At 43.7% G+C, this 12400-nt stretch overlaps 2 protein-coding genes across 13 annotated transcripts in view; both read right to left on the bottom strand.

Moving 5' to 3' along the window:
- The window catches only part of nrcama (neuronal cell adhesion molecule a), a 32865-nt gene extending 31663 nt beyond the window's left edge, over positions 1-1202 (bottom strand). For all 9 annotated transcript variants that reach the window (XM_061668487.1, XM_061668488.1, XM_061668493.1 and 6 more), the window contains exon 1: positions 1078-1202. The gene's annotated coding sequence lies outside the window, so the exon portion shown is untranslated. The remainder of the gene's footprint in view (positions 1-1077) is intronic.
- Positions 1203-2692: 1490 nt separating this feature from the next.
- Positions 2693-12006, bottom strand: pnpla8 (patatin-like phospholipase domain containing 8). Of its 4 annotated transcripts, none has more exons than XM_061668120.1 (10): positions 11768-12006; positions 9162-10043; positions 8920-9069; positions 8383-8534; positions 8206-8300; positions 7964-8135; positions 7832-7889; positions 7110-7304; positions 5460-5655; positions 2693-4994 (listed from the first exon to the last, which is right to left on the bottom strand). In XM_061668120.1, the coding sequence occupies exons 2-10, from the start codon at positions 10026-10028 to the stop codon at positions 4720-4722; spliced, it is 2160 nt and encodes a 719-aa protein (XP_061524104.1). In that variant the 5' UTR covers positions 10029-10043; positions 11768-12006; the 3' UTR covers positions 2693-4719. The 4 variants fall into 4 exon arrangements, with proteins under 4 accessions (XP_061524104.1, XP_061524103.1, XP_061524105.1 ...); XM_061668119.1 differs by lacking the exon at positions 11768-12006 and adding an exon at positions 10941-11761; XM_061668121.1 differs by lacking the exon at positions 11768-12006 and having other exon boundaries at positions 9162-9704; positions 9824-9914.
- Positions 12007-12400: the final 394 nt, after the last annotated feature.

The following is a 12400-nucleotide window of genomic DNA, read 5'->3' as shown; positions in this document are numbered from 1 at the left end:
GGCGGGTGTTAATACCCCTCTCTCCCTCCCTGGCTCGAGCCTGTCATCATCGCTGCAGGGTGCTGATGCTATTAAGCCAAAAGTATACAGAATCATCTGGGTGCTAATTGTATTAATTTGGCTGTTGCGTCCACATTGGGATGAGAGTTTGGTATTTGGTGTTCCAGTCAAACAGGGCAGTTTTCTGAACAAAAAGAGCCATCGCGAAAATGCAAATTACAAAATACAACGCAAGCATGCAAGGGAATTGGGATAGAGGTACACACGTTTTGCTGATATTTAACCACAATTTGTTTTACATTGCTTGTCCTTATAGGTCCCTTCATATCGTATGTGGCCACATGCACACTCAACAGTGCGTGCATAAATCCAGTTCAACGATTCAGGGGCATTAATGGGATGTATTCATACTATAATAGTGGATAAAAATTAGGAAATGATATGGCTTCACACAGCTTTCAGTCTGCTGCACCATTGCTCGCCTTTGCTCTACATTTGAAAGCTCCCCAGCCACTCCTTATGATAAGAACATTTGTCTTATATTAATGGATTTAAATGTCTGCAGGGTACAGTAGAGTACACTGACACTTAATAACCCATTTAGTTGGATCAGTAAGAAAAGGCATGTATCAGACATCATGTGCATTATTTCCCGGGACGATAAAGGCCCCATATGGCGAATATCTGCACCGTCTGCGTGTGAAATGAAACAGAGCAATTGAGCTTCTCCAGCTGGCGGCGCGCACCTCGGGGCCCGGATCCACCGGCCGGCTGCAACAATGAAGCCGAAGCACGGCTGCATAAGTGCCGCTACTACCAACCACCGCAACCTATTTCCACGACAAAAGCATCCCCCTGCGGGGAGGAGAACCGCGCAATGCCGTTCATCCCTTGAGATGTTGTGGTGCTCACGAGAATCCAGATTGAAGGAAACATTAAAATAAATAAATATATATATATATATATAAATGTCAATCTTCCTCCATATTGCAGAACCTGCCCATCAATGTGCACTGCGCCATATGATCCCGCAAAACGCCATCTCCTTCTGAATAAAAGAATGGTAATCCAACTCACCGTGGGCTGCAAATCGTGTCCTCCGCGTTGCCCCAGATCGGTCCGTGATGTCGGTGGTGATGGAGATGAGCGCCTTAAGAGGGAGCGCGTCCGGCGAGCCCCGTGTGTCCGCCCCTCTCCCTCTCGGCCGCTGCAGCAGCAGAGTGCGGTCCTCACCTACACTGATCCCCCGCTCCCCCACCCTCCTCCAACTCACTCCGCTGCCAAAACCAGTGGCGACAAAGATCGTCTACGTGTTGAAGAACGCCCACTCTATCGGGGGGGGGGGGGGGGGGGGGGTTATAGGGACTTAATGCCAGTGTGCATTTAAAATCATATACTTTATAGTCCTCTTACTCTAAGAAACAATACGGAGTTCCACAGTTAGGGACTACATTTGCGGTGTGAAGCGAAATTATGATTAGAGTGAGATCTCTGTATTCACAACCGAGCTTTGTTAAGCATTGGCTGCAGCGACTTGGTTGCAATGTACGGCAGGAGTGGAGTATTGCAGCAATACGAGCCGCCAACTCGACTGAAACATCAATGGCACAGTGGCATTTTTCAGAATTGGCAATTGGTCATGTCAAAGAACCCGAGTGTATTTTGAGAGGGATTCACTTTGAAATGGAAGGTTGTAGATCAGTGGCGTCGCTAGGCCTATTTTAGGGGAGATGAACCCCCCCCCCCCCCCCAATGTTTTGTTTTTTTGTGGTAAGTCCAAAATGTATGTCTTAGTCACTAAAAATCGGTCTTAACAACCCCCCCCCCCCCAAACGATTTGGTTATTTCCAAAATTTTCCATCACAAAAAGTATCACATGCAGCATCACTCATCCCGACATTAGCGGTTATCAGGCTAACCCTGAGCAGAGGCTAAAGTTTTAGCCACGCCGATATAGTATGTGCATGCACTGACTGGCTGCTGACATATTCGACACCTCGATGAAGATTTACACCGAGATGGCTGCAGACAGTGTTGACGTTGGGCAAATAAGGTTGTTTTCGTGTGCGTGCAGGTGTGTGCGCCTGCAAGGAGACTGGTAGAAATGTGTTGAGCAACACCAGTGTGCAAAACTTCTCTGCTGATGTGCTGTCAGTGGCCTTTTCTAACGGAGTCTCCCTTTCAACACATTCTTCGTCCGGCGCCTCAAACTACCCGTTCCGGCTGAGCTCACGTCATTCATAGGATGGCAAACTAAACACTTTCATTTGACTTGAGTAACCTGCACGGTGTACTCTAGAACCAGTCTGTGTATTATACTGTACTAGGGTAAGCCAAATTTGACAATAACCAGACACCTGCCCTTGAATTGTTAGTGTTTAACTACAGGCTTCCCTCGTGACCAAATGAATTCCAACTGACAGCCTAGGACACGGAAGATGTGCACGCGCCTCCGCTCCTCTTTGGCTTCTGCCCCCCCCCCCCGAGAGACTCATTTGCTGGCATGCATCGCTGCAGCAGCAAATTTAATCATATCAAATTACAAAAAAACAAAAAAAAAATCTTTTTTTTTTTTTTGACAGGATTTGACATTTCTGGCTGTGGTGTAAAAATGTATTGCATTTTTTATTTTTTTTGGCAGCTAAATAAGCAAAGTTGCATTATACAAAAAAAAAACAAAACAGAAGTGGATAGTTGCTAGGGAACGTCGTAAGACAATTCTGCCATTTTCTTTTTCACTCTGGCAAAAGGCGTGGGAGGGAGACAGACAACTCCTGCCAAACCACACAACTACGAAGCAGTAATAATGTGTGGATATGTGACTTTGTCACACCTCGTCATGTAAACACAGCACAGAGAGACCATTTACTTTATCATAGCCAGTGGATCTTCAACAGGGATAAAAACAAAAAGTCAGAAACGCAAAACGTGCATTAAAGGAACAGGGGCAATTCATCATCAGCTGACATTTGGCATTCCTCAACCAACAAATATTTTTGATGTCTTTGTAGTTTGAGTGTGTGGCAATAAGCAGATGAACAAATTCAAATGATGAAAGTTTCCTACATTTTAGTGTGCAAAGATGACAAACATTTTCCCCAGGTTATGACTTTTTTTTTTTTTTTTTTATTCAATGAAGTTTGACAGTGACAATGATGGGATTGAAGGGTTGTCAAATCATGCAAGACTGAGCAATTCAGGCTTATTTGTCCGAGAAGTTTCTCAATAAAAGCTATACGGAGAATAACTGCCATCTTGCTCTCAACTCATGAAAAATCCATCTACTCCCGTGCGAGATTAAAACTCTGCATTCCCAGTTCCAAATCAACTACACAGGATTGGCATTAAAGCAGCCATAGGTTTATCCTAAACAAGCAAATTTTCACAGGTGTCTGAATGCATATTGCGCTTTATGATGCTTGGAGCAGGTGACTGTATAAATATGCTTGTGGTTAAAGGTATAGCCGCAGTGTGCACCTGTTTTACGTAAAACTGGAGTGCTGTATATTTAACATACTCCCCACACTGTGAAATGGTTCATATGACCACAACATATGAAAAAGCCTAAAAGTGCAAGTTTGATTTAAATAAACAGCACAGCAAATATTTACACATCCAGAGGTTGAGAAAGAACCATTCCCAAGTACATGAGGTCGTTTTCCTCCCTGTGCAGTATTAGAAATGATAAAAAAAGATGTCCTTAATGTGCAATATTGTAGCTTAATGTATTAAAGTTACGAATCAAACATTTTTTTTTTCATAACACATCAATGACGATTAAGCCCGCACCTTCCAGCTACACACATCTCATCATAATCTGTGAACATGGGTGGTCAATGCATGCCAGTGGTTAACATATTGCCCATGTTAAAATAAATTTTCAAGTAGATCATTATGAAAGAATGTAAACATCATATGGCAATTCATTGCCAAAACTGTCTACATGCCAACCAAATGAACTGTACAATTTACTCCTGAAAAAAGTCGTTGTAGGCCTGGTACACACAAAGATTTTTCAAATCTTAAAATATTTTTTTATCTGCGAATTACTCAACACATGATTATAAAAAAAAAAAAAAAAAAAAAAAAAAAAAACAGGCATTTTATTTTCAGTTTTGGTCGTACTGTGTTGGTGTGCTCCAATAATCTCAACATAAAACACCACGCACAAAAATTCTGTTCTGCCACCGATCTCGAAACAAGCCCTCCATGGCAACAAATCTCACACGATTTCATGTCATCTCACAGAAACGAAGAAGAACAAACACTTCCGGGTGTGTTGCGCTATGGGAAATACTTCTTGCTATCTGGGCAACCCACTTACCTGTATACAAAATACGATAATAGGTATGACATGTTTGTTTTTATCTGTGGCCGCTTCGTTGTTCCTCAGTAAGGGAAGTGTGATCAGACCGTTCGCATTTCCTAGTTTTCCAAAGTCTTCAGTATTCTTTCTAATCCTTAGGATAATCTGATTTATCTATTTTTTTTCAGATTGCACATTGTGGGCACGAGCGCATTATATAGAATTAATTCTGATTCATTAACAGACGTACGGTGGTGCCAAGATAATTGGCCGATTCGCACGTGTTATGAATCTGACGGGGATTTTGCATTTGCGCGCAACTTGTGCGCCGATTGAGAACATTTTTACACGTTTATTAATAAATGAGGACCAATGTCTTTATGTGTGTCTTGGGCATGACCTTACCAGCCTAGTTAGAGTTTGGAGGTGAAGGGGGGGCCCTCGTACATGTCGGCCTTAAGTTTGACCCACTCGGCCAGTCTCTGGATGCTGCCCTTCTCCTTAGTCAGCACGCCGGCGGCCTTACGGAGCTTGCCGTCGTTGCGCTCCAGGTAGCGCTCGCCCTCGCCCATGAGGAAGTTCAGCTTGTCCACGCGGCTCTCGTTCAGCGGCACGTCCTCGCTCATGGAAGGGTTGAAGCGGAAGTAGGTGTCCGGTGGAAGCAGGGCGTCCAACATGGTGTGCACCTCTGAAACAGGGATGAACGGAGAGCGTGCTGAGCCTTCAACATTTTACTTTACAAGACAACTTTAATTAAATGCGTTAAGCCAACTAAAATTTCTCGGCACACCACCAAACAAAAGGTATCACTGCAAATATTATTATTAAAAAGTGCGTTAAAGTTTCAATGTGATGACAATTTTGGAGCTTTTGTCTCAATTTACTCACACTTTTACCGGCCCTCTTTAGTTAAACACAAAACTGTCTTCGGTTGTAAGAATGCCAACAGGTGGCTACACAGGCTAATTGTCCCTTCTGCCATCTAGTGATGAGGATTTAATTGATTGTTGCGCCAGTCACTATAGGTCGCTGGCAAAGACAACTGTACAAAGAAACACTTTTTGTAAATAATTTTCGAGGAAATTCATAAAAATGAAATTGGACCTATTCAGTAGTACAGCGGTGTTTGCAAAGAACATTTGGCCCAACGTACCTTCTGTATCGGTGGCACTGCTGATGACGTTGGTTAGCTTGGCTTTGAGGCTGGTGTAGGTGGTGCCGTTTTTCCCCGCCACCTCGTGCCGTCCGGTGCCAAGGGACAACACGCACTGCAGCGGCGTGTTGGGCCAGAGGCACTTACACTCGTGGATGGCCAACGCTGTGGGGTTGTTGATCAGGAGGCCTCCATCCTAGAAGAGGAGCAGGAGAAAGGCATTCGAAGGTTCAAGTTGGGCTTTACAAAGCTTCTCACAAATCAAGTTCCCAACAGTGAGAGGCAAAAACAGGCTAGCAAATTGAAAGGATGCCATCTTCCGGGCTACTGCTTCTGCAATTTGTCAGGCTGTTCCAGAGTCCACTTCTGGTTTTTCTCCAAGTGTTTTATTTTTTTCCCTCAGATAAATAAAGATGGTGAGTGTGCCATAATATGGGACCAGGGTTAAAGGTCTATTTCCACTTCACGGCACTCCTCTCTTCCTCCTATTGCGCTTCACATGCCATCAAAACAAACACTTTACATCAAAAACAGATGCAAAGACAATTAAAAAAAACTCATCAAATCTAAATATTATGTTTATATAATTAGGAACCGTAGATCAAGTATAAATGTCATTTTTCTACAATACTCCCATTATAGCAGACCTCTCCCAAGAAAATTTGCTTTTATGTAAAAAGATTTGCTTAAATTGTCAATGAAACGCTACGTGGCTGCACATGAAAAGTGGCACACAACACACAAACGTAGTCGCACGTCGTATTCACGAGATTGTTGAGTGAATCGCGCTCCGCCTTCTTGGCCAGATCACCCTTGGAAAAAGAGACGTCGGTCGCAATGGGTTTTATTTCCTGGTTAAATAAAGGTATTGCTCCATCGATCCATCTGTAGATATTATCTTTACCCAAGGCATGTCTTTTGATTTCAGAGTGTAAGAAATTACGTCTGAGAGGAACATGCATAAAGAAATCTCAGGGGAGCGAAAATAGAGGCAAAGCTAATTTTACTTAAGTAGGTTGTCAAAAGGAAGCCTTGAGCACATGCTCAGCAAAAAAAAAAAAAAAAAAAAACATGTAATCTGGCCTAGTAACAAAACAAATAGTGATATAGACCAAGAGACAAGATATGTTGTAAAGTTTTAACTAATGTAAGATACATTCTGTACCAATTGCGGCAGCTGCAGATTTCTATATCATTATTCTGCTACACAAAGTTAAGTTAAATGACTATTAGGATACTACAGGAGGTACGGGTAAGTATGCAGGAATACATGAATACATTTCTGTGAAAGTTGTCTGTCAGATCATGAACTTTTACAAATGATCCAATTCCTCTTAAATTACGTATTCATCACAAATGTACCTTTGTTCATCTATCCTTGCCAGTGACATGTTGTGACAGGCAATTAAATGACAGAAGATACTATATAAACCTGTGTATCTACCTGTTGCCATTCATACAAGAGAATGAGAGCACCATTTAGTTGTCCTACCTTTTGTGACATTTTTATTAAGTGGTGTGCCATGAGATTTCTCTAATGTAAAATGAGTGCCTTGGCTCAATTAACCTTTACAAACCCTGAGCTTCAGGGAGCGTCGCAATACAAACTGTGGACGTTTCCGATACAATTGTCCGAGCTGCTTGTCATACCTGATGGAGATCTTTCCCGAGCACGTATTCTTGGAAGTAGCCTGGCGCTGCAGACGACGCCCTGATGGCTTGCCACATTTTGTATTTGCAGTCTCCAAGGTAGTGCGACCTCACCCCTGGCATCAGCCTGTAGTTCCTGAACACAAAGGCCTTCAGAGGCAGGCCCCTGTTCACCAGGGTGCTCACTGCTGACACCTGGTGGACAAATAGGATTACTGCTAGACAGTCCAAAAAATGCCCATCAAGTACTGTTCACAAAGCCATTTCCATCTTAAGGTGCATGTTAAGGTTAAGGTTCACGCTTTGTCCTCATTCAGCGCCCTAGTATAACGGCTGTGTCTTACTTGTTCCATTTTTCCAGTACAGTGAACTCCATGCATACCGAAGCTGACAAAAGAATGTTTGTTTTTTATTTTGTCTATTTCATGTGCTCCGTATTTACAGGGGAATGCACAATGACCCCAAAGGTGAGATTTAAAGGTTGAAGCCTGGCTTCATGTTGCTGCTACCTTTTGTTCTTTTTGGTCATCCATACAATGCAAATTACACAAAAAGCACCCTCCACTGGCCAGGAGGTGTTTGGATTCAGAGAACTTGCAGCAAATTGTCTTACAAGTGAGGACGAAGGGCGCAATAGTTCATTGGCCTTGAGATGGATATCAATGATATTGAATAAATGTTCAGATGGATTTCCATAAGAATGTCTATGGTGTGTGACTTACTTTGGGACAGTTTGGATCTCTGGCACTTTCTATCATGCACCCCTCACCCATTCGTTCCCTAAAGAAAATGAATTTAGTGAGGACAAGCCGGCTTAGAATTGGAGTAAAATTAACAAAAGAAAAGCCAGCTACTTTAGGACGCTTTCCCAAATTTCACTGTCGTAGAAAGCGTGGCTCCAGCCCATCTTGACGGCCCCGACGATGACGTTCTGCTTGAAGACGTCCGAGCCCAACTTCCTGTACATCTGCTCGCATTCTTCCAAGGGGATCTGAAAAATCCCCAGCATGAAAGCCAGGATGGCACCTAAAAGCAAAGAAAAAGAAGCTCGCTGAGGCAAGATTCTATTTTACACGCCGGAATGTAGCCGTAATACCTGTGCTGACTCCGCAGATGTAGTCGAAGAGCTGGTGGACTCGTTTTCCAGTCAGGTTCTCCAGTTTGAGGAGTGTCTGCAGGGCCAGAAGTCCTCTGTGCAGAAACAGCAACACATGAACAAGTTGGAGATTTTTTTTTTTTTTTTTTTTTTTTTAAAGATTTCATTTTTGTATACCTTGTCCCTCCTCCATCTATAGCCAGGACCCGGATTCCTCTCCCTTTTACCGGCTCTGTGTAGCCGACCAGAGCTAGTGACTCTCTCACAGAGGCCTGAAGGCGGAGGTCTGTGGCCTGACGTAAACGCAGCAGGGATGGTATAGCTTTCTCCTGTAAAATCAACCAAAACAGTTTTGCATCAGTTCAAAAGAAATGTAAAAAAACTGTGTTCAACGACATAATTACTGCTCGTGCCATAGCTATATCGCAGTGCTTACTAACATTCAGCTTATGAACATTTGGGACATACGAACACTTTTGTGTGAGTTAAAACATTTTTTTTTTCTCCAAACTTCAGCAAGTCCACATTTAGAGTTGTGGGAACAGGTGCAAAGGAATATGTTTTAGTATTTAGTATAAAGGTGTTTTTTAATGTTTAAATGTGTTTAAAGCATCTTGGAGGGGTAAAACTATTTAACGTGTTTTTCGTATGGTGTCTCTGGGAAATATCATCTGGAATAAACAGGGGTTTACACTAAAAATGATTCGTGCTTACCTTGATGGCGACGCCGCGCGTCTCAGGGAACTCCAGCAGGTGACAGTTGAGTTCCTCCACTCGACTGGTTAGGAGCTGGACGTCATTGACTCTCTGGAGGCCTTTCACAAGGGCTCTGGTCCTGTTGTCAACACTCACCCTGGCTATTATCTGCAGAGCGGCAAACAATGCAATATGATAACATCATCAACCTAATAATTTGGCACTTAGAGCCCTTAAAAGAACAGCATTATGTTGATTACCTTCTCCCTTTGAGCCAAAAGCTGCTGCTGCTTGGCCTCATTAACCTGATCTTCACTTTCCACCTTCTCCACAGAAGCCTCCACTACACCGGTGGCTGGGAGTTTGTCTTTCTCAACGCTTTTACCATCCCCTCGGAATTTGGGCACCAATGGAGCGATGTAGTTTCCCACAAAAGCTTGAACACTTGGACGAGGGTAGGATAGATAGTGGGTGAAGCCTTTTTTAGGGGAGGTGGTCAGAACCGGGACAGATGGAGCCGTGCTTTCTGTTGCAGGAGTGCCAGATGGCACTTTAGCTTCAGGGTGACTGAGGTCTTCCGATGGATGAGAGGTAGCAGGTGTATCGATGCTCTTGGACGCTGCCACTGGAGAGAAAACTGGCATGTGGTCTGCACTTTTGTGAGGAATTGGCTGACAGTGTTGCTGGGGCTTGCATTCGCCTTCTTCCCCCTGTGTGCCCATGGAAAAGTAACTGTTGATGTGCTGAGCTAAAGTCTTGTAGGTCTCGTCCATGTTGGTTGGGTGGAAAAGCTGCGGTGTGTGCTTTAAGGAAGAGATGGGTGCAGACACCTCAGAAGTGGCGCTGGAATTCTTGGCGGCAACAAAGGGATTTTCTGAAACTTGTGCTCCTTTTTTGTCATCTTCTGCTACACATTTCTCACCATTTGCATCTCCTACGGTGGCTTCGGGAGGCAGCGAAACATCCGGGTCCTTCGATGCGACCTTGTCGGCTTTGACCAGAACCTTTTCCGCATGGGTGCCGTCCACCACAACCGTGCCAGGCTTGAGGCGGGAGAACTTGGAGATGAGGTCTGTGCTTCCTACTGCCTTGGTGACGCTGTCCAGTGTGGTCCTGATCCGCGACATGCGTCTGATGGCTCACTGAGACCAAGAGTGGAGAGGACACGTGTTAATAACTCTCTGCTGGGATGCGAAGTTGCAAATCTGCAGTACTCAATCAGTAACAGAAGTTGCTGTTGCAATATAAGAGAGCCCAATAGGGGGATCTCTCACACTTCTACTAATCTTGGTAGTCATGGAAACAGACCAAGCAACTGAACGCCGTTGCTTCCTTTGAAAAGACTAAAACCTCTGACAATAATGGAAGATCATCGCCCTCCGTCTCGTCTTAATTTACCCGCAGAGTCGCGTGAACTTGTCAAAAACATGCGCGAGAGGCAGCGTGACCCGCCCGAAGACCACATCAAGTGGGTCGCAGCCCAAGACTTTACCGTGGAAGTCGGCAAAGAGCAGATTGCGGAGTATATTCGAACGTGGGAGCTACAACCCCGCTGGATTTACAGTCTGGACTGCCTCTGCTCGACAGAAGATGAACATCAAACCTACTACCACTACCGGGCACGCTTTAGCAGTCCGTCCTCGCAGAGGCCTATTCAGGGGACGGCTAGCGTCTACTTCGCCATCGAAGTATCGAAAGTTGGACCTCAAACTGAGCCTGTCGATGTCCACTTTGTAGTGGAGTCGAACAGGCTGGTACACACGCCGGGCAGGACCCGCTTCACTGACAAGTGGCTGGTGGATATTATTGAGAAGAAGAATGCTCTAAGAGAAGCAATTCAATTTTGACAATACACTATGTCGATTTTTGGAACTCGTCAAAACACTCTCTGTCACTCAACACTGAACGGAAAGTGTCAAACGGTAGCGAAAACGCATTGGCAAAAGCTAACCAAATATTGAGTCGTGAATAGGGCCTCGGACACTCCGTTCTCGAATTACACACAAGGTTGAAAAACCCACAAAAAACTCTGCATTTACCTGATAAGACAAGGAAAAACAAACAAACAAACAAAAAACATTCATTCAGTGCTGTGCTGCTAACAGCGTTAGCACTAGTTCGAAAACAGGAAAAAGACCGGAAATGGCGTAAACGACATCACTTCCTTTTGGGAAATGGTTCTTTAAAAAACTAAAAATTGTTACAAATCTACATATTAATACATAAATGACATGTCTACAACACAGTACGATATGTGCAACAAGTGCAAAGTGCGAAATATGCTATTGAAAGTACTATATTTAAAAAAAGAACTCAACAGAATTATAATAAACCCAATATGCATTTTGCATTACGACGAGGACTGGAAATTATATTTCGTTAGACAATGGGCCAGGAAATAGAAACGATTCCAAAGTAAATCTGGTTTCTTCAAGCACGTAATCGTTTTTGACGACACATTTCTGCAGCATCTCTCGATAAATCCCAAAAGTCGAACAAGTAGCTACGTAACAACAGGTTGATTGACCTTAACGAAGCTAATGTTCAGACCGAAACGTCACGTGCTGACCCTTTAAAACAAAAAAACTAAATCATTATGTCATCGACAACGACGAGCGCAATGAAAAACCCCTCACTTGGAACACCTGTGTCACCTTTTTACACAGTTCAGTGACTAATAATAATCATAATCATATAATAATCATCATCAAAATAAAGCATGCTTTGGGTGGCTGCCAAAGACTTCACAGTGGAAGTCGGCAAAGAGCAGATTTCTGAGTTCATCCGAACATGGCAGCTGAATCCCTCTTGGATTTACAGTCTGGACTTCCTCTACTGGACCGAAGAGGAGGACCAGACGTCCTACCATTACTTGGCCAACTTCAGCAGCCCGTCGCCGCAAAAGCCCATCCCAACTGCGGCCGGCGTCAACTTCGTGATGGACGTCTCCAAAGTTGGAGGGCAAACTGAGCCTGTCGATGTCCACTTTGTCGTCGAGTCCAACAGGCTGATGCACACACCCGGGAGGACCCAGTTCACAGAGAAGTGGCTGTTGGACATTATTGAAAGCAAGATGGCGGCCAGCGAAGCAATGCGCAAAGGGTCTTGAAGGGCGCAATCTTAATTAAACTGGACACAAACGAGAACTCTCTCAAAAGTAACTCTCTTTGTAAGAAGTTTTGGACTTGTATGGAAGTATAAGAAGTGTGCTATCAAGATTCTGAATTCAAATGAGTAAAACAGATTTTTTTTTTTAACCATTAAATTACTAACACTATTGAGCACTATTGCTATGCAATGTAAAGGTGGTATGCATTGTTGTTACTACTAAATAAGACGGGTTCACCCATTCAAACTTCACACCTACACTTGATGTTTATACCACAGTTTATGCTTATTGTACAATATTTTTATTAGCGCCGCCATATGTTTCCTGTTGTACCTTCGGACCAAGTTAAAGTTCTTGTTGTGAATGTACCTTTGGCTGACAATGGGATTA

The sequence above is a fragment of the Phycodurus eques genome, chromosome 22 (assembly GCF_024500275.1).
Source record: "Phycodurus eques isolate BA_2022a chromosome 22, UOR_Pequ_1.1, whole genome shotgun sequence".
Classification (NCBI taxonomy): Eukaryota; Metazoa; Chordata; class Actinopteri; order Syngnathiformes; family Syngnathidae; genus Phycodurus; species Phycodurus eques.
This window is presented reverse-complemented; position numbering and strand designations above follow the sequence as displayed.

Bases quoted from the DNA above. Each gene is read 5' to 3' on its own strand.
- pnpla8 (XM_061668120.1), bottom strand. From the start codon at position 10,028: ATGTCGCGGATCAGGACCACACTGGACAGCGTCACCAAGGCAGTAGGA. The intron at 8,535-8,919 runs GTAAGCACGAAT...TTGATTTTACAG, and splicing joins CGCGCGGCGTCGCCATCAAG to GAGAAAGCTATACCATCCCT. The intron at 7,890-7,963 runs GTAGCTGGCTTT...CATTTTCTTTAG, and splicing joins ATTTGGGAAAGCGTCCTAAA to GGAACGAATGGGTGAGGGGT.